At 40.1% G+C, this 20,823-nt stretch overlaps 1 protein-coding gene across 2 annotated transcripts; it reads right to left on the reverse strand.

Annotated features, from left to right (window-relative positions):
• Window positions 1-39: 39 nt before the first annotated feature.
• sh3rf2 (SH3 domain containing ring finger 2) lies at window positions 40-18,315 on the reverse strand. Of its 2 annotated transcripts, none has more exons than XM_074673443.1 (11): window positions 18,022-18,315; window positions 17,291-17,732; window positions 13,794-14,087; window positions 11,339-11,434; window positions 9,881-10,273; window positions 2,483-2,604; window positions 2,127-2,297; window positions 1,646-1,920; window positions 1,237-1,541; window positions 741-1,045; window positions 40-606 (listed from the first exon to the last, which is right to left on the reverse strand). In XM_074673443.1, the coding sequence occupies exons 2-11, from the start codon at window positions 17,729-17,731 to the stop codon at window positions 426-428; spliced, it is 2,583 nt and encodes an 860-aa protein (XP_074529544.1). In that variant the 5' UTR covers window position 17,732; window positions 18,022-18,315; the 3' UTR covers window positions 40-425. The 2 variants fall into 2 exon arrangements, with proteins under 2 accessions (XP_074529544.1, XP_074529543.1); XM_074673442.1 differs by having other exon boundaries at window positions 17,929-18,032.
• Between the last annotated feature and the right edge of the window lie 2,508 nt (window positions 18,316-20,823).

Genomic DNA, 20,823 nt, shown 5'->3' on the forward strand with positions numbered 1-20,823 from the left:
CCAAGGTTCTGGAAGTATAATTTATTACCACATAAGCAGTACAGATATTTTACTTCATGATGTCTCTAAATATATTTAAATATAGTATTTCTTTGTGGGTTTGACAAAGGCACTAACCAATGCGTGTAACATGGGTATTCAACAAGGAACAGTCATTAGGTGGGCTTTTGTGCAAAATCTTATATAGGTGCATGTGTAACAGACATGCACATATGTTGGAAGTACACAATATATCTCTGGGGATCTTCTTCACACTCTCATATGCACTCGGGAAAAATTAAACACCTCCTTCATAAGATTGTCATTTGGCAGTTTGAACCTTTGGATCTCTACACGCATCATATTGTTCAGCAGGTCAGTCAAGTTATTTGGCAGTTGAACACATGGAATACAGAAATATACAGTACTACAGCTGTATTACACAGTCAGCTGAGCCTCTCCAGGGCTTGGAGAACACTGCAGTGGAATAAGCCTGTTTGTCCACTGCTCTCCTGAGTAACCAGAATTCGTCCATCAGGTCGAGGTCTGTGGACAAGGACCAGCTCCCCTTGAAGCAGACTGAGTTCTGAGTCTGTCTGGGCTAAATGCGTCATGGTCACTCTGTGTCTGGAAAAACAACAGAGAAGTTGTCAAATTGGTCTTGTCTCTTACATCAATGAAAAATGTGACATTCCACTATGTTTATCTAATAAATATAAAGACAACAACGTAATGTTTATTTTTCACAAGATCCAAAATACCTGCTGGGACTGAACTGAGCAGAAACAGAAGGTAGGTATGGCTGTGATGGAGTTGATTTCTGCAGGTTAGAATTTAGATCTGAGATAGAAGTTTCGAGGCCCTTTCGTAGGACAGGAACTTTTCCTTCTTTCAGAATGATCCCTGGCCCATCTCTTCCCAGGGTTAGCGATGGGGCCCACACCTCTAAAGGAGGGGGGCCAGGACGGACGTTGGAAGGGACTTGACTTCCTGATGACCAGGAAGAGGTGCGAGGTCTTGGTGGAGGGGAGTCCTCATCTGTGACGAACCGCACTGACTTTGCAGGCTGGGAAAGAAAAATATCTATTGTAATTTTTGCGCAATAAGTCTTTTAAATTAGTGAGATGACATAACCAAACATTAGCAGTAACTTCAAAGCAACTGTTGTATCAGAATAATCTTATCCAAAACGCACACACATACACACAGGCATGCAACCCAAACACATTCTACTTTTTATTCATCATGTGATCTTACCTTGTCTGTATTGTTCTTGTGTGAGTCGGGCCTGACTAGTATTGATTGAGGTCTACTGAATGGCTGTCTGTCATGCTGGAAAGTTGCCTCATGTGAAGCAGTGTAGTCTCTGTCCTTAAAGGCTGAGACAGCAGAGGGCGCTGCAGGCTCAGTCATCCAGCCAATTGGTCGGCCGGATTTGGACAAGATCGCAGTGTTTTTCTTCCTCTGTAGTGCAGGTGAGTAGCCGGATGCCTGAACTTGTGCAAAGTGTTGAGAGTTGGACGGAACATTCATATTGGACGTTTGGGAGAAATGGTTTGAGCCTAAAACAAGAATTAGAAGACATTCAGTAAAAACAAAACATTAAAAAAATCCTCCTTTCCTTCAGTCATCGCTCAGACTATAGATATGACTGTTTAACTCTCACCTCTATGAGGGTTAAAAATGCGTCTCACTGTCTCCCAACCTTGTGAGCTCCCATACAGGAATGGTTTTCCAGCTCCTGTGGATGACATTGCATGCTGTGCTCCATTTGGCACAGACTGCACCTGTCCTGATGAGTGTATCGTTCCATCAGCATTTACCCTATCAAGAGCAAGGACCACAGCAGGATTCTTGGCAGCTGTGGGCTTCTTTCCAGCTGCTGTGCTGTACTGTGAGGACGAGTTAGCTGCTTTGTTCTCCAGGAGTCTGGCCGAGGTTCTGCAGCAAGGCAATGACACACATAGGCACAAATTGAACTTTCTACAGTATTTCACTCCTTAAGTGTATCTAAACGACATGACCATTAGGGTTAATGCTATATTGGAATTATTCAATCATTTTCTTGATGGCACGTTATCCTGCCTACTCTAAATCGCACTGTCATTAGCTCCCACTTGCTGCAGTCAGGGTTCGCAGCCTCTCACCTGAGCACAGGCGAAACGTAGTTGCTGGGCAAGATGCCTACTTTGCCCGTTCTGAGCGATAACCCACGCAGCCAGCCTTCTTTGAACTTTCCGTACACTCCCACCATCTCTCCTTTCCTTAGCTCGAGCTCCTCCGGCCGTCGTGGTTTGTAGGAGTAGAGGACTGCACACCTGAGTCACACAGAGGGTAAGTCCATGTTATTTCTGTATGCTCTGGCTTACCTGTTAAAGTATAGAAATGATTTCACATTTTCTAGGGGTACTTGAGTGTTTCTTGATTTGTTATCTTGTCTTTCCTTTTATCAGAGATCTGGCACCATCACAACATTAAGATTCTGCTTAAAACAGTGACTCACACACTGATGGAGAGCTGCTGTGTGGAGGAGTTTTTGCTGTCTGCAGAGGCAGAGGACATTTGGGGGTTCACCAGGGCCATGGAGATGGTGGGCGGGGTCTCACTGGTCATCTTCCTCTCACTCTGAAATGAGAAGAATTCAAAATGATTATCATAATGGAAATCAGGCTGTGATGTCAACAAAGATGAAGAGAAAGTATAAACACAAGAGCATACAGCCAAAGCTAGCAGGCTTAGCATAGGAGAGCTGGAATCATGCAGACCTAACCATGGGAGCTTTCTGAATACTGTCCGATGGTGGAAAAACAGATGCGATTATGAAAAGAGCTGACCAGCATAAACTCCTAGATTAGTGCCTAAATTGTGCATCTTTCAGTCAACCTGAGAATAATCACTAAATTTTATTGGAAATATATTTTTTTATTCACCCATATCCTGGTTTATGTTGCTCACTCTGAAGAACAGAAAAACGCGAGGCTGGTAGAAAACCAGTCAATGAATCATCAGCATTAACAAAGATGGTGCATTTAGTGAAGGGAGGTGCCCATTTCATTTGATTGCTCAAACCATGTACGTCAATTTGCTGTTCATCTGTCTACAAGCTTTGGGTTGTGGGACCATGTGGATAATGTGGTAGGCTAAACAGTACAAGTGTTATCACTCACTGGAGCTCGCATTGCAATGTATGGGTTGTGTTGTAATATTGAGAGTCATGTTAACTAAAGGCAAACTTTAAAAGATATTTTTGCAGAGAACTGAGAATGTAGATTTTTCTTTCACGGGGAAAGGGTATACTTCTTTGAAACCCTTTCATTTACTTACTTTCATTGTTCCTATCAAATAACTAAACAAAACTCTTCCCTGACTAATGTTGTCACAATGGTGATGAAGAGTACAGTCTCAAATATGTCACTCTACACTCTCATTTGGATACTAATCTATTCTGGCATGAGGAAACTGCTGAGGCAATAACATCTGATTTTACTTATTTCCCTACTCTTTAATTATTAAGTAACTCTGCATGTTCTGTGTGATGAAATATGCATTAGTCGTATTTCTCTGCTCATTCAGTCAAGAGTTTCCTTAATTTTGTCTCATGTATACTATGATTTGAAGGATTATTGAGGTCCATCTCGAAGGGAGATAGTGAAAGATACCTTTTCTGTGGTTTATAACATAAATAAACAAGCTAGCAGGCCTTCTTTAGCATTTTGTCTCCTTTTTCTTCCTTTCTTTCTTTCTTTTTGGCTGACAGGCAGGAAGTCAACAGGCTGTGAGTCAGTCCTGACACAGCCAGTGTCTTGCAGGGAGTGACATCAAGGTGTGTCTAGAAACGGTTAATGACGGTGTGAAAATTAATCCTTAATTATGTTGTTACCAAACTGAACACTGCCTTTTTGGTTGGACACATACTTCACAGTTTTCCCTTTTTAAAAATACCCATTTATATCAATATACCAATCGTGTAATAGGATTATAAAGTCAAGTTTTGTTTTACCATAATTTGTTATCTCTATAAAGACACCCTAACCCATTAAAGAGCACTACCGCTCATCGACAGCGGTAAACTTCGCTGCTGGCCTGTGGGTCCCTATATATAGCATGTGCCTGGATGCCACACAACTCTCCCACCATTAAGCTGCATTCACAATCTGAGGCAGAGAAGCACAAAAGAAGTCATAACAAAGATGCAACCATGCCTATAAGCAAAGCAACACTTATCAAAGGCGGCGCTGTGAAGTAGAAGCAAAGCAAGATATTTTTGTGTTAAAATGTCCTGAAGACATACAAGCTCACCATTATAGTCGAGAACATAGATAAACATCACTGTCACATACGTTTTTTTTTTTTATCTACAAGTTATATATTGAATTTATGCTAAAAGCATCAATGAACACTTAGTTCAAAATGTTGTGTTATGCATCAAGAAGACGGACCAATCATTCTTGATTTCATGTAATAAATCATTCAGCTCCTTTTATTACACAGTGTCCTCTTTCTATTCTTGGTTTGTGTTTTATCAGATTCAAAGAGAGTGCTTTGGTTATGCTGCAGTCACGCAAAGGCCAGGTGCAGTGACCCGGCAGTGGCAGCGGCTATATTTACATGGAGAGGATGCTGCGGCTATCGGTCATGCAGTAAATAAAAGTCTGATTTGTTGTTAATGGGTAGCAAGCTCATGCAGACAGGAGCCATAAATAAATCAGCCTATCAGCAGAATATTATTGCCAAACTTTGGTGCACTCCTGCCAGTGATGACAGTCCCACAGAAACTGTTAGCACGACACACTGAAGCTTTGACTTGATGTGTGAAAGCTCAATGTTACAACTGAATGCCTAACGAAACATTTTTTAAAGTGGTAAAATAAATACATAAATTGACTCCATTCATGTTTATTTGAAAACTATAATTCACATCACATTCACAGTTCACATTTTGATAGAATTAAGTTCTAATTTTGGAGGGTTATATTTGGAGCCCAAATATCTTTCTCTCCTCTAGTTCCAGGGTAAGGGTCTATTTTTGCAAATCCTTCTCATCTCTGATGCTTTACTTGCTGTGGTTTTTTGAAAGGACCACAATATCCAAGTTTAGGTTTGGAGAAGTCTATCTATCCCTTAATTTACCATTTTATTCATTAAACATGAATGTAGAAAACAACGAAAATATCATCTTCAAATCTCTCATCACGGTACAGATTAATCAAACAGTTATATCCCAAAAGAAAGAATCGTTGAAAGGTCAGATTCAGTTCATTTTGGCAGTATCTTTTTCCAAATAGAGCTGACTACTGCATTAAATGGTCCTACAAATCAACAATTGTGACCGAGCAAAAAAAATTTGAATGTGAAAAGCAAGAGGAAATAAATCCAAACTCATTACAGAGATGTTGAACAAGCTCGAGCTTGCAAGAGAATTGTGTTAAGTTGGGTTCAATAAATCAATGCAAAGCGCTAATAATGCTAACATTCGGCTGAGCTTCGCTCCACTTGCTGTAAAATTTGCTGTGTGGCTTTGGCAGAGCAAAGCCATGTGTTCTGGAGGTGTGGCTTTGGCATAACAGACTGAATGGATTGATCCAATATCTGGATACTCTTAAAACAGCAGCTTTCTAAAATCACAAATCTAAATAAGAATCAAATTCTAGCTGTGTGGGTTTCGTTGAAACAGCTGATTAACCTCTATAGCTTTTGATAAACAATAAAAGGCTAAGATACACTTCATTTCTCTAATAATGTCGTGAACACGTTTTATAGTAATTTCATCATAAAACTGCTTGTTTCCTTATTTTGTAACAGTTTTTGTAAATACTGATGGGATTATAGACTTTAATACGAACAATTGGTCCTTGTTGTTAAGAAATCACTGTAATGCACAGAGCTTGAAAGGTTTTTGAGATGACACAAGATAGAAATAAGACCAAATGTATTACTCATGTCAACACCCTGCACATCCTGACAGGTGTTTCAGTGAATCAGCCTCATTAGACCTTCAATCACACTGGTAAGATTTCTGTTGATGTTAGCCTTGTGCCACATCATGCTGATACTATGAAAACAGGGAAGTCCCCTGAACTGTGTTTAAAAAAGTCTGAAGTTCTTTGGTCGATTCAAGTGTAAATCAGTTTTTTACCTGAACGAATGTATTGTGATGACATCAAGCTGAGAGGCTAAGTTCTCTTTACATTTTGAAGACCCATTAAAGCAAATGTAACTCTTGAAAATTGCGCTGTACACACGAGGTCCTATAACCACGCACTTATGGAGGATGTTGGAGTGAGGGGGCTGCATGCTGGGTGGGTGCTTTGAGTTGTGAGGTTCTGGTGTCTTGCTCCAGGATACACCAGCAGTGCCAATAAAGTGACCTCCCCAGTCACCAGACAAATTTCTCTACTGCTATTCATGAGCTGAACTGGTGACTGTCGCCTCTTGTCACAAGCTGCCACGGATCAACATTTCTCACTCAACAAATCACTCAGGAGTCATGTTCCTGCTCATTCCTCTCCTTTAGTTGTGCAGATTTTTAAACATATTTTGTCATTTTCCATCCTCTACATTGAGTTTCAAACAGTACTAATGTTTATAAATATAAATGTTGTCACCTGACAAAGACATACTGCCAACTCATACAGCGCTTACTGTTGAATTAACTCACAGTGTAATGGTTTGAGTGATATGTAACATTATTTAGTCTCAGGATCTAAAGGGTGACACTTGTGCAAATATATGTTGTGCACATTTTGGAAAAATTCTGAGCAGGCTAATGGAAAGTTCCTGATTAAAGGGCTTTTGCCAGCTTCTCAGCCAGGGTCAAATTCTTCTGAAACACCTTTAAATAAGGGTACAATTAATCTGCCTGAGCAGCTGCGATGAAGATAACAGTGAGAGGGATGTTAATGAAGAGTCCTCTGCACATGCCCACACAGGCCTGAGGATGTCTTCTGGCAGAATAAGTGAAAAAAACACTGAGTAGGTGGATGATGATGGATGAATAATAAATTATGTTTATATGACTGGACAGCAAGTATTGAATATTTCAAACTTTTTGGTTATTTTTTTCCATAATTAATCATGTTATTGTTTGGTCTGTATAATGCCAAAAATGTGAGGTCAAGTTCCTTGAGCCCAAGATGAATCACTCTTTGGCCTTTTTGGTCCTCCGACAGCCGAGAGCCATAAAATATTCAGGTTAACAATGACATTTTAATGAAAAGGTTGATAATATGGGACTGCTAGAAGCAAGAACAATAACAATGAAGTGATTAGTGAAAATGATCTCCAAACTCCTTTAATCAATCCTGGACATCTGTGGTTCAGACTACTGCTTACATTAACTTGGCTTCAGTGAGAAGCTGTCAAATTCAGACTAAAAGATTTGCATCTTTAAGACCAGGGGTCCAACCTGCGGCTCACGAGCCACATGCGGCTCTTTGCCTTTCGGTGTGCAGCTCTTTGATCCATTCATTATTGTTAGGAGTAGTGGTGTACCAATCAATCTAAATTATTGATATATGTTGATGTTTTGATCAGTATTTATCAATACTATGGTGATGAGACTGATACTTAAGTTTCAGTTTCATTTCTCTACATCGCACATGTGCTCATAGCTTTCTAGATAGATAGATGGATGAAACTTTGTCTCTTCTGCAGTAAAAACAAAAATTTGTTTTTGACACGGCCCCAAGTACGTATTGAAACACACTTACAAACGCCATAAATGTCACTTCAAAATTTGGAATGTGTGAGAGGAAGTGTGTGTGTGTGATGTGGCTCTTTGTAGTACCACGGTAATTTCTGTGGCTCTTGGTCTCTCACTGGTTGGCCACCCCTGTTTAAGACTTTTTAAACTAGGGTCAGAGAAAAACAAGATGTGTAACAGAAATCTGATTTCTTTGTCCTGTTTTCAGAAAGCAGCTAAAAACCCTTCTGTTGACTCATGCTTAAAGGTATTTGATCAATTCTCTCCCCATAAGACCTTCTGTACTGTTGCTGTCCTTTTTTTTAATCTTATCAATCAACTTGGGATTTTTTTTTTGTGACTTGGATTTTAAGTAAACTTACAAAAAAAAACATTCTAACTTGTCAATAAGCTAAGAATATATGCTCATTTTAACAAATGTGAAGATTCAAGTGTCACTTTAATGAAGCTCCCTGTGTCGTCAGATTGGATGATGTGCGACCCAACATTTCCGTTTTGCATTTGAAGATGATATTCTCACATTTGAATCATTCCCACCCCAAATGTTGCTCTTACATAAGCCTGCCAATATTAACAGGAAAACACATTATTTCATCCACAGTTGGTGGGAAGCAGCATCCCTCTGTGTGAAACATCAGAGCCAGAGGTGAGAGCTGATGGGATGCAGAGCTAAGAATAGCACACATGCCAGCTCGGTCAGAGGGGAGCTCAGCCTCGGCTTTAGGGACAGAACCCTCTGCTCCTTTAAAAAGAAAAGCGTGTGGCTTGTCTGCTATTACTGGCCCACTGATGTGAAAGTGAGTGTTACCTGCTTAGTGAAGAGGAAGGAGTTTGAAAGCAAGGGAAAGAGAGAGAGGGAGAGGAGGGTCTCTTATGTAACCACCTTCACCAGTGACTCATCATCATCATCATCAACATGAGAGAGATAAGCAGACACACTGAGGGACTCTCCAAGCCTCCCACTCTCCACATGTATCGCTCATTTCTCCTCTGCCTTCCTCCATGCTTTACTGTTTTGCCTTTTCACAGCTGATGCATTGTTTCTCTTTTTCTCTTCTTAGCTCTGCTCCACCTTTACTGCTCTGGCTTTTCCTCTCACCTTTACCTCTTCCTGCCTTATCTCTTCCATTTCCTGTTTTTTTTTTTAATCTAGCTTTAAAGTTTCAATTCTCCTCTAACTCCCTCCCTCTCCTGCTTTTTCCTCTGAAGCAGCTTCAGGATTAACATTATCATTTTTAGCCTCTGACATGTATTATTGCACAGCAAAGCAGTGGAATTTAAGCTCAATCAAAGGAAATCATTATCTTGGCGGGCAGGGAAGTTGGCAGCAAGTGATATTATTAAACCTTGCAAAGGCTTTTATGTTTGCACTGCACTCAGGCACTGTCTGGCTTTGGCTTTGTGCAGTATTCACAACATGTTATGTCACTGTTTTCCAATGCAAACTGAAGACAGCTCATCCAGCTGTGTACACAACATTGTTGATAAGAGGTGTTTCATTTTCTTTTTTGTTGATAGGAACAAAGTGAGTCCAAATTTTTCAGGCATCTCCAAAGCAAACTGTTTCACAGCTTTTTGCACATTTCTGGGTAATGGTCATCTAAAACGTAGATAAGACAGTAAGTGGATGTCAGAGCTTGTATTAGTTTGGTCTAACAATCAAATTCAAGATTGTAAATAAGCGCAACCTTTTGGTACAATTTAGTGGACGTGGTCGTTTGAAATGTGGACAAAGCTTCTCAGTGCCGTTCTGGTTGTAAGAAGTAAATAAAGTACATATCTCAGACAAATAACACACCCTGTTGAACCACTTCTTGTTTGCGAAGGGAAACCCTTACCTACGCTCTAGGACACTTGATAAGGGACCTTTCATTTCTAACCTTTCTCTACATCTGTGTTGTTTTAACGAGAGACGCTTCATCATGCAGCGGCCAACACAAGGGCGATGCCTCTTTCACATTCATTCCTAAAGCTTGGTGTCACAGTTCCCTGAGGACGATTTGATCCCTCGATGACTCAAATCAAAACATCAATTACCCCACACAAAAACCACCTTTTCACCAACCATGTGTTTTCTGTTTAGCAAATCACAGCAAACAAAACTAAGCCAACTTTTGTTAGAGCTCAAGGATGATGAGAAAGAGAGACATGAGAACTTTTCAGCAGCCAGGAAAACAGAATTGTTATTATGTGACTCACCTGTAACAGGTGTCGGTGAGTAGTGTCAGAGTGGCGTCTAATTCGCTGAGAGTTTACTCTGGATGCGTGAGAAAGACCACGGTTAGCAGCGTGCACAGAGAGACGCTGCGGCTGACCCTGATGGTTGAAGTTGTTAAAGGTGGTGTTTTTTGTTGTCTCTCCTTTGCTGGACTGGTAAAAGTTGTTGCTGCTGGTTGCAGGCTGTTTCCGCTGGCTGGAGAGAGGCAACGCATTGATGATGGGTGTCTTTGCAGGGGCTTGAGGGACTCCGTGAAGGGTGGTCCTGCTAGGTACGTCAGTGGCCTTGTCTTTGCCCCCACGGTGGTGAAATTCTGCTGACTCACTCGCCCTGCGATTCTTTCCCTCCAGCAGTTTGGCAGCAACAGAGTTTGGCTGAAAGAGATGAACAAATAAATGGAAATTTGGGATAAATCCTACCAGAGAGAACAGTCAAAGCTCAGTACATAAAATCCTCTAAAACCTGCTGCTACCTGCTACGAGCTCCTGTCAACCTCTGCTCCTGCTGATCAGCAAAACCGCTGTCTAAACACACCCACTTATCAGCACTCAACTCACCCCTACAACTTGTTGGACAGGCAGGCAGGGAAGCAGGCAGCCAGAAGCATAAGTACCAGCCAGTACGCCGGGGAGGGTTGACTGCTGCTAAGAGAGGAGCTGCACAGACAGGCAGGCAGGCAGACAGACAGACATGGCAGGGTTAATGCTTTCACTCCCCACAGTGATGTGCTGTTATGCCACCCAAGCAGAGAAAGCATTACTGTGTCTTTACGCCTGGCTGCACGACACAAGGAGAGGCAGGCTCAGAAAGAGGGAGGAGGAGGAGGAGGGAAGAGGAAGGTGAAGAATAGAGGAGAGAGTTGGATAAAGATGAACAGCATCACTGAGGCGGGGCTTCAGGAGAAGATATGGGTGGACAGGAGAGGAGGGGAGGAGAGAGATATTAAAATAAAACCATCCCAGAACAGATGACAAGCAGGAGAAGAAAAGTGAATGAGGCACCACATTGACCTCGCTGTAGGAGCAAGCAAATGTCCCCGGCAGGGATGAAGTTAATCCTAGAGGCAGAAGCCACAGAGGAAAACAAATGACTGTCAGCAAGCTAAGCAAGCAAGGCAAACCTGAGTAAGCCACATAGTCACACACTAATGAGCAGCTGCAGACACAGCAGGGCTTCACAGATTAGCTCTCTGCCTCAGCACTTTGCAGCGCAGGACTGACATTTACAGATGAATCAAAGATTTGAATAAAAATCAAGGTGGCGCCCCGGCAGTGACCTGGAATTACTGGCACCCAGCTCCAACATCTATGGTCTAATTCGTAACAAGAGCCTCACCGTCGGACCAAAGTGTCAAACGGCAGGTGTCAAGCTTCATCATGCTGAAAAGGCCACAGCCCACATTCAAACAATGAGGGAAGAAAGCGCCGTGGACAACTCACCTCTGTAAACTGCAAAGGGCAAATTCCAACTTTATCCCCGAGCTTGGCTTCAATCCAGTGTTCATCCACCCGTCTGATGACAGTGAGGATGTCCCCCTGCAGCCCAGAAATAAGTAACAAACACACAGAGGGCTGGATTTAGACAAAGTGCAGCAAAGCTGAGAAACCAATAAAACAACAAACAGGATGCCAGGTGCGTGTAACAGAGCGTGGTCGTCCTGGAGACTGAGCACTCAGCTCAGAAAACTCTCAGTGTTTCTCCTGCAGCATGTGACATCCACTCGCTTTGTGTCTGCAGGCCCAGTCCTTTCTGCAGACAGCCTCACTCTAAAAACCATTTGACCATCTGCATTAAAACTGGGGGGAAAGAGCTGAGTGTAAGTGTGCTTTAATGGACAGCACACAAATGCAGAGGCCCTTATATAACTGCCTTCAGATCCTTCAGGGGAAATAAAGACTGCAGCAGTAAAGGGCTGAACCTCCAGCTCCACACGTCTCCCAACACTCAACAAACAATGGCTATCTATCAGTATGATGAGGAGCCTCTTCACCTGAAAACAGTCTGAGACTTTCAAAAGTCATGAGGAAACAAAGAATCTATCCACTTTGTGTTTGAGTAAATTGGTACATCAATACGTCCATTGAAAAAAGTTAAGTTCAAGTTGCACGACTTGTTCAATCAGCCACAAACTGTCTTATGTGATATAAACCATTAAAACAAGGCAACAATATGAATTCACAGTCACAGAACAGTAACCAGCACAAACACTGCAAACAAATCTAATTTTTACAATGTTTTGTGTAATTTCTGTTTTAAAATCACACTCATTACTCTAAACAAAAACCAAATCAACCTGATGAGTCCAGATATAAATAGTTTTTCAAGGTTTCACAAGCCAAATATAAGGACTAAACTCACTGTCAGGGGTTTAAAAAATAAGAATGACATCTTATTTTAAGAAACATTTTTTCTGGTTCAAATGGAAACCATGAAAATAAATAAAGTTCTTTTTTGGTCTTTTAATATCAATACCCCTAATAGAACTGCTTTTAATGTTTGAGTGCTTTTATTATTTTGTTAATTTATACAATGTTTTTATATGCTATACAGTATCTTAAAAAACAAATAATAAAATAAATAAAATAAATGATAATAATAATAATAATAATAATAATAATAATAATAATATTAATAATAATAATAATAATAATAATAATAATAATAATAATAATAATAATAATAATAATAATAATAATAATAATAATAATAATAATTATTATTATTATTATTATTATTAATATATCTGGTCATGCCAATGTAGTATTATTTTAATGATGTAAAACACGTCTTAAATCCCATTTTTATTCTTTGGCTTTTAACTCCAGCGAGACTTAGTTTCTTTGCCTGTTCTTACTTCTTTTATTTTCTTTGATTCCCTTTTACTTGCATTTTTTTAAAATTTGCTTTTATTGTTTTTACAATGTTTTCTTTTATTTGTCTGTTTTTACTTATCTGTTTTTATAATTTCATTTTGATCTACCTGTACAGCACTTTGTCTACAGCTGTGGTTGTTTTTAGAAGTGCTGTATAAATAAAGCTGGTATGGTATGGTATGGTATAATGTTTAAAAAAAACATTAAAAAAAATGCTCCCTTCTATTTTGACTCACTGATTATGAATGTTTACCTTTGAACATGTGAAAAAAAACTTTGACACACTTGAGAAAAATAATACAATAATCATGCCACTTGTTGGTGGTCTTTTTTTATGTCACAAAAGACAAGAAAACATCGATTTCGGTCTGATTCATGGGCAGCTAAAAAGACCCCACGGGATCTTCAAGTGTAACAAAATATTTTTTGAGCCACTTGAAAAGTTTGTGCGTAACCTTGGATTTCTTATCCCTCTATGAACAAGGATTTAACTACTTTGTTTTGTGTTATACATTGCTTGAAGGTTCCACCTATGACTCTGGGTATTTGGGAAAGGCATTTAGCAGAATGTTACGATCAGGTGATTGGTTAAAAAATAGTCTAGTAGTGGTACAAACAATGATTAGAAATTATGATTGTGACAGCCTAAAAGTATTTGGTAGATGATGACATGATTAGTCACTGGATGTTTACGTACTTGAAGAATTTTCAAGACACATTTTCTGTGGGTAACACTGAAGCAGAGGCGGTTAGCCTGCCAGTTAGCTTAAAGTGATGGCCTAAACATTAAAAACACTCATTAAAATCAGTAAAATAAGGTAAATCTTTCCCTTTTCCACTAAGACGTAAAGTTTCATTGTTCCCTGAGGGCTTCTGTTGACCTGTAATCATTCACTTTGTGCTTTAATTACAGACTGAGAAATCCTAAAAGCATTTAAAAGATCAGGTGTACATGCACAAGACAGAGCCTGTTAAATAAAGCTTTTCCAGCTGTGATAAGCCAGCAGTTAGCAAGCCAGACCTTAAGAAAGTTGAGACAATATTTCCTGTCTTCAAGATTCATCTCTCCGGAGTTAAAGTCGAACAGCGCCCTGCAGAGAGCCGGAGGCTGGGACTGCGGGTGAAGCTGCAGAGGTGGCATCTGGTTGACGGCCTGCAGCGTGCCGGCGTTGATTGACACACTGCTAATGTCAGGGACGGTTCCATAGTGGTGCCAGTTCTCATCGGCCATGAGTGTCGGGGTGTAAGTGTTTCCCAGAGTGAGGATCAGCTCCCTGGGTGGATCAGCTCGCTGGTTGTGGGTCAGATCTTGGAGCTGGAGAAAAGATCAAAGTCATGCATTTTAAGTTTAGATGAAGAGGTCGAGTTATCTAACTTTTCATACAAGAAAATATATTCCAGGGCTATTCAATAACAAGCTGTTTTTAAGATAAATAACATTTTATTTTATATATAAAATGGCTGAAATTATCACTTATCCTTGTACAAATGAGTGTTCACATGAGGGGCTACAGGGTATTTTAGTTGTGAAAGTCCCTCAGTCTAGTCACAGATAAGGTGTCAGTCGTCTCATTTAAATTTATTGCTGTGTTATCTTGATTTACTATGTTTCGTTTTCTGGATGAGTCGAAATGAAGTAGTGTAGTAGTAAGTGAAAAAAATCTGCATACTCAGACTTTGGTCATAAAGTGTGATGTTCTTATCAAAGTTTGCACATTTCTTCATTACGGCACATCCTTTCCTCCTGAAAGATGAGGAACTGAGCAGAGTAAAGCTTTACTGTGAATCTTTTTTTTTTATCAGTTTACCTTTTACAGTTTTGTACACTCAGCCTGAGTGGAAGGGCACAGAGGACAACTGCATATTTTAAATGTTTTGCAACAGAAGTTTCTTAAATGCTAACAGACTTTTAGCAGCAGAATAAGAACAAACTCCCCCTCATGGATTGGGATGAACTCTTTGAATTCTGGCTGAACTCAAAACTGCAGATTACAAGTAAACACTTAAATGCTCTAAACAGTTTGCACATGGAGCTGCACCGTGCATGACCTCAGAGAATAAAAACATCAGCAACACATGAAAACTGTGTCAGGGCTGAGAGACTGAAGGATCTTTATGATGCTCAGAGCACTGCAGGGTTTAAATTAAGAGACAGATTTGCTGTCGGGAGCTGCTCTATAGAAAGTAATGATTTTGAAGTATGACTCAACATCACTCTCTGCTGTCTACTTGATTCTAACGAAGCTTTTATATAACTGCTCAACATCCAAAAATCTAACTAGACTGAACGACAGTTAAAAATCTCAAAACACGCCGTTCTATCAAAGAGTTTTTATAGAGATCTTGAATTTAAAGGATGTGTTTTTTTAATCTAACATTTAATATGAATAATTTCTCAGCATTTGCCAATATTTTCATCAGTGCATTTATAATCAGACTCTACTTTTCTCATTTGGATTTTTATTGATTTAAACTCACTTCATGAGTATGACTTTTTTGTCTCACATGCTGCAGTTATTCATGAATTAGTATTTTATTGCTTTTCTATTGCTAGTCTTTCATATTTTTATCTTTTGTTGTTAATTCTGCTCTTAGTTCTGATTTCTCTTTTGTGTACAACTTTGGCCTACATGCCTGAATGTACGGTGGCCAGTAGGTGTCAGCCGATTTGTAACAGCAACAACTTGAATGCAAAAGCCACAGGAAGTTAAGAGGACGGTTTATTAAACCAACAGACACAGAAAAGTTGTGAAAGCAAATAAATAACTGTTTTGTTTTTTTAGCTTTAGCTATGATTAATATTGCTCTAATGCTAACGTTATCACATGACTGCTTCAGAAAGCTAATTACAAGAGGACACATTACTGGTAAATACAGAAATATAAGTACTACAGGGTATATGCTAAAATCCTGAGGTTGATTTCAATACCTTTTTAAGACTTTTTCAAAAACCTTTAAAAAAGTTTTAAGACTTTATTGCAACTTGGAGTTGTTGTTGGCATCCACTTTTAAACAGTTGTAGTTTACATTTTTACAGAAACGATGTAAGCTAAGGAGGAATAAAGCTTGAAAGAACAAATGAAACTAAAGGCAGGTTTATCGACACTCCCACAACAAGAAACAGCAGTTATTCGAGGCCAACTTGCTGAAGAAAATGAGAAATTATTTAATCATTTTTAAAATTTAGGACATGTGCCAGAGATTGTGTGATTTGCTTTAATGTTGTATTTAATTTCTCTTTTTGAAACTAGAAATGACGTTAATTTATAGCTGGTGTTTATACCGCTCACAATCCTTATTGTTGTATTTTATTGTTACTTGAGTCTTTATGTATTTTTTTATTTTATTCTTTTTTCTTTTTGTATTTTTTCTACTGACTCCATCGATTTTCTGCTGTTAACACAACATTTTTCCAGTTTGGGATCAATAAAGTAACTCTATTCTTTTCTATTCTATTCTGTTTTCTAACTTTATCGGCTGAATGTTTAAGGTCCCAATCAGGGGACAGTTGCAAGGAGGAAAATAAATATTCAGGATATCACAAGTTCACAACCCTGCGAAGCTATATTTATCACAGCTGAAGTCAAAAAAGAAAATAATTTACTGATTTTCACAACTTCTCCATGTCTGTTGGGATAACAAACCTCTTTCAACTTCCGTTGTGGCTGTACTTCTGTCGTTTTGTGGCTTTTCCAAATCGTGTGATACTTACTGGCCACTCTATGTATGGATGAAAGTGAAGCATAAACTAAGTTAAGTTCAACAAATTCATTGAAGATGATACACATGAAGATCAGTACTAAATGATAAAAAGGAGAACAGGGCATGCAATCTTGGCTATAATATAAACTTTGTTATTCTATTAAGTGTATTAAAGCCACAACAGACACTGTTTGTCAAAAGATAAACCAGTCTGATAGGTCAGATCAAGCTTTTCTGTGCAAAGTGTCTCACATTGGGGAAAATTACTCCTAAGATTTGTCTGAGGCACAGTGATGAGTAGGTTTTAAAGTGCATCAGAGAAGTGACACATAGTGCTATTCCACAAAACGTGAAGACATAAAACATGAGACAATACAAGTTCTCGACAGTCAGAGATGCTGTGTATACTGAAGTAACTCTCCCTTTAACATGTGTGGGTGTTTAAGGATGTTGTGGGCAATGTTGAAAATCAATAAGCAGTGTTTCTGTATGGCTTTATATCATCTCTTCATCACTGGGATTAAAAAAGAGAGAAATTTGTGTTGCATTTAAAAGCCAAAAGCAGACAACCATGCTTGGTTTATTCATCTGTTTGAATTTTCTCTGCTGTTTTTTAACCTCTCTGCATAAATTACTGCTGGATAGATACGATGTAGCAAAGGTTATAACTTTGTCAATCTGTGAGAGGGTCACTGTCATTTAACAATTATTTACTCAAATTACAGTAACACTACTGAAAAGTCATCTCATTATTTGCAGTACACTTAAGTTGTAGTTCACAGGGAGCCTGGGGTAAAGCTGGGGTCGAGTACTGACCTCGTTCTGCCCTGGCTTCTCTTTGTGCAGACTCTCCTGCTGCTGCTGCTGCTGCTTACCCTCCCACACAGACAAGCCACCCCTGGACAAGGGAACTGCGTAGCGGGTGGTCTGTCCATCCCTGCTGGGCCCCTGTGAGCCCTGGAGCCCTTCCAGGAGCCGCACCAGCAGGAGGTTGGTGGGAAGCTCCTCCACTGTCCTTGCTGGTACAGGGGCTCGACACTCTGGACAGAAGAGCTGGGAGTGGGCTGTCTCATGTCTCTGCAGGCAGGACTTACAGAAGGTGTGCTGGCAGGGCAGAACCTTAGCTGACACATCCAGTTGTTGGCAACACAGGGGACACTCCAGCAAGGCCATCAGAGCCAGCTCCTCCATTTTAAAAGGGCCGCCTGTCTTTGGGATTAGGGCTTCAGGTGCATGTGAAACACTGAGATCCACCATACTGTGAGGAGGAAGGAAATCTGCTTAGCAAGAGTTAGAAATTCCACAACAGAAGAGTTTTCCTGACTAAAGTCCTTCACAACCAATAAAAATCAAAGACACCTTCATAACTTCGTGTGGTCAGATAAAGGAGAAGAGATGAGATAAGATAAGTAAACACTACACGCTGCTTGCTAACAGGTGTCATAGCAGCTCACCTGTCGGCACAGGTGAGAAACGAACAGGAACTATCGACGATTATTCCAGTATTCATCCAACCAAAGCAGCTAACATAAACGTGAAGTACTTACACATGCGGAAGATGACTGCCGGGTGATTTAATCCATAAACTCCGGCTAGGAAATGCGTAACTTTCCCTTCGCTGTCGCCATGACGCAGTGCGTTGAGGACGGGACAACACGACGACGCAGGACAGGCGCGTGAGCTTTACATCCTAGCGTCACCGAGCAGCTCGTGCCAACATATTTGAAGGAGTGAAAACCCACCTGTGGATTCAAGACTTAAAACACACAGGCGGCAGGGACTATAGCACAGCACAGCTCATACATCAGGACCTGTATCAGATTTCAGCGTCATGTCCGACTCAGATTAACCCTTGAGAGCTGATCAGCTCCTGAATTTACGTCATCGGTAACTTTACTGACAATAAACTTTGGCAACATGATAAAAATGATGCACACATATAGAGAATATTCCATATGATAAACATTTTAAGACTATGGGAGATCACTTCCTAAAATGTGTTTTGAGAAAACCATTCTTTTACAAAAGTTACACGGTCTGCTTAACATGAATTTAAACGGTCAGTTCTGATTTTAATTCGGTCTGGTATTATTCACTTAATATTACTACGTTCATGCTTTGATTATCATGCAACTAGGACTTTTAGTTAGACTTAAAATATGTGAGGAAAAGGAAAATAAAAGCGTAACTGGTTTCACAGCTCTGTGGTGTGCCATGGTCTCCCTCTGCTGGTGCATTCACGGACCGGCTCTGCAGCTTCACCTTAAAGCATACGTGCAGCCCTCAATGTTCTGCCCCATTAAAAACCAACTCAAGGAATATAAATGAATGAATGAATGAATTAATTAATTAATGAATAAATAAATAAATAAATAAATGTGTGAGGATAATATCCTTATTTGTTCACACAAGAGCAGCTACAGTCACAGCTACAGATGAAAACTGCAGTGCACCCATGCATCATAATCACTGCTTCCATCTTTTTACATTTTATTGCTCAGATTTTATTTGCACTGTCCAAACTCCGAAATTCCCTTTCTTGCATCCAAGCAGTAAATAATTTATCTTCATGTCTGTGTAGTGAAAGTTCAGGACATCTGTTTGAATTTTTTAAACAAGCATGAATCTTTCATCTCTTTCTTCACGTCAGCAAGACTGGGGGAATTCTAAAAATGTGCATATGGCTTTTACAGAGAGAGAGAGAGAGAAAGAGAGATTAGCCATGACTTATTCACATGTTAGTATCACAGCTGATACAGCCCCTTCCTCTCACTGTTTAATGACTCAGTGTAAAATATCCTAAAACAGGAGTTGATCTAAGTCCATGTCCAGATAGGTCTTCTGTGTTTGAGCTTTCTGATGACTGTAGTGCTCAAACACGTGAGTGATGGATCTTCAGTCATCCACTTAAAGATGCGCTGAAGGAAGGAAGTCAGTACATAAGTGCTCATCAGCTGCTTACAGCCCTGACGGTCAGTCTGGCCTTTGCTGAGGAGGGTGGGATGTTGTGGGATGAGGAACCATGTTTGATGGTTCTGATACATAGTCTATCTGATGGAGAGGGAAGGGTCTCCCCAGGGATGGCTCTGAGCTGGGTGTGCTGTCTCTCAGAATATCATGGCTTGTCACAAGTTTCTGTATAAGGAGGAGTGCCTTCTCCTCCAGCTTTCATGTTTTATTTAAAATGCTGTCTTACTCTGAGAGAGCTGCAAACTCATTGAATGTGATCTGTCTCAGCATTGCCTCTTTTTCGGGCCTCTTTCTTTGCCTCCGTCTGCAGCTCTGTTTGATCACTTGACTGCGGTGGATGTGCAGATGTGCCTCACACACCGAGGATGTGTTTCAGGGGTTTAATTTGAACAAGGTGCCAGTCAAATTGTATAATCCATGTGCAGCAGTTTGTTAAGGGATTAATCACCAATCAGAGCACTTTAGGTGCATAAAAGCAACATAATTAACTTCTCCCTTTCAGAGGGAACTAAGCCTCCATCCTAAACTTAGTCTCTGTGTCACAGCAGGTGCTGTATGTGGATACGTGACTCATTTTTGTTGTTTCTTTTTCTTTTTTTACAAGATGACTAGCTGCAGTAACAGCCTTCTCTTTTGTGAGGTGAGGCTGAGTTTAGGGGAAAAACACGCTGCTCTGGTCAAACTGGTTCCACTGGAACATCTGCAGTTTTTTGACAAACGTTTGTGCTTGTGTGTGTATGCAAACACCTCACCTTTTCTGCAGGTAAGCTGTCCAGTCCTGTCGTATGACAGATGTAGTGGAGTTGACAGCAGGGTGATACGTTTATGGCCTGCAGTGTGCTGTCACTCTCTGTCATGACTTCCTAAAAGCCTGCAAATGTACAGGCAAAAGCAAATGTGTGCAAAGCAGCAGCCGACCCTCCACCACTTTCTGTCATTATCGTCCATACATGGAGCAACTTAGTGGTTCTTCCACCCACAGTTTGCTCTGCCTGGTCCTCCTCTGCCAGCAGATTGAATCCCATCAATATTTTATATTTGATAAATAAATGAAACAACCTCTTTTCTTACTTCTGGGTGGCGCCCTAAGTTGCCTCCTTGCCATGTATGCTGGAGTTTATAGTCGCATTTCTGTTTCTGTCATTTCTTAATAATTTTTTTTTTCTTTTTTGAGACACATCAGAGAAGATCTGATGCATTTATTCTGCTGGTAACAACTAAAGGGTTTTTCTTCCAAAGGTGTCCTGGTTTTCAAAATTTCAAAGTTTTTTAAAGCACTTCATGAATAAAATATTTTGTAACCACAGCAGTGTCAAAGTATCTCAATGTTGCATTAGGATAAATTTAAATGCAACATTCTCTTTTCTTAGGAGCCAGAA

This window comes from Halichoeres trimaculatus, unplaced genomic scaffold (assembly GCF_033239565.1).
Source record: "Halichoeres trimaculatus isolate MK-OKI-2021-1 unplaced genomic scaffold, fHalTri1.1 fHalTri1_scaffold_7, whole genome shotgun sequence".
NCBI lineage: Eukaryota > Metazoa > Chordata > Actinopteri > Labriformes > Labridae > Halichoeres > Halichoeres trimaculatus.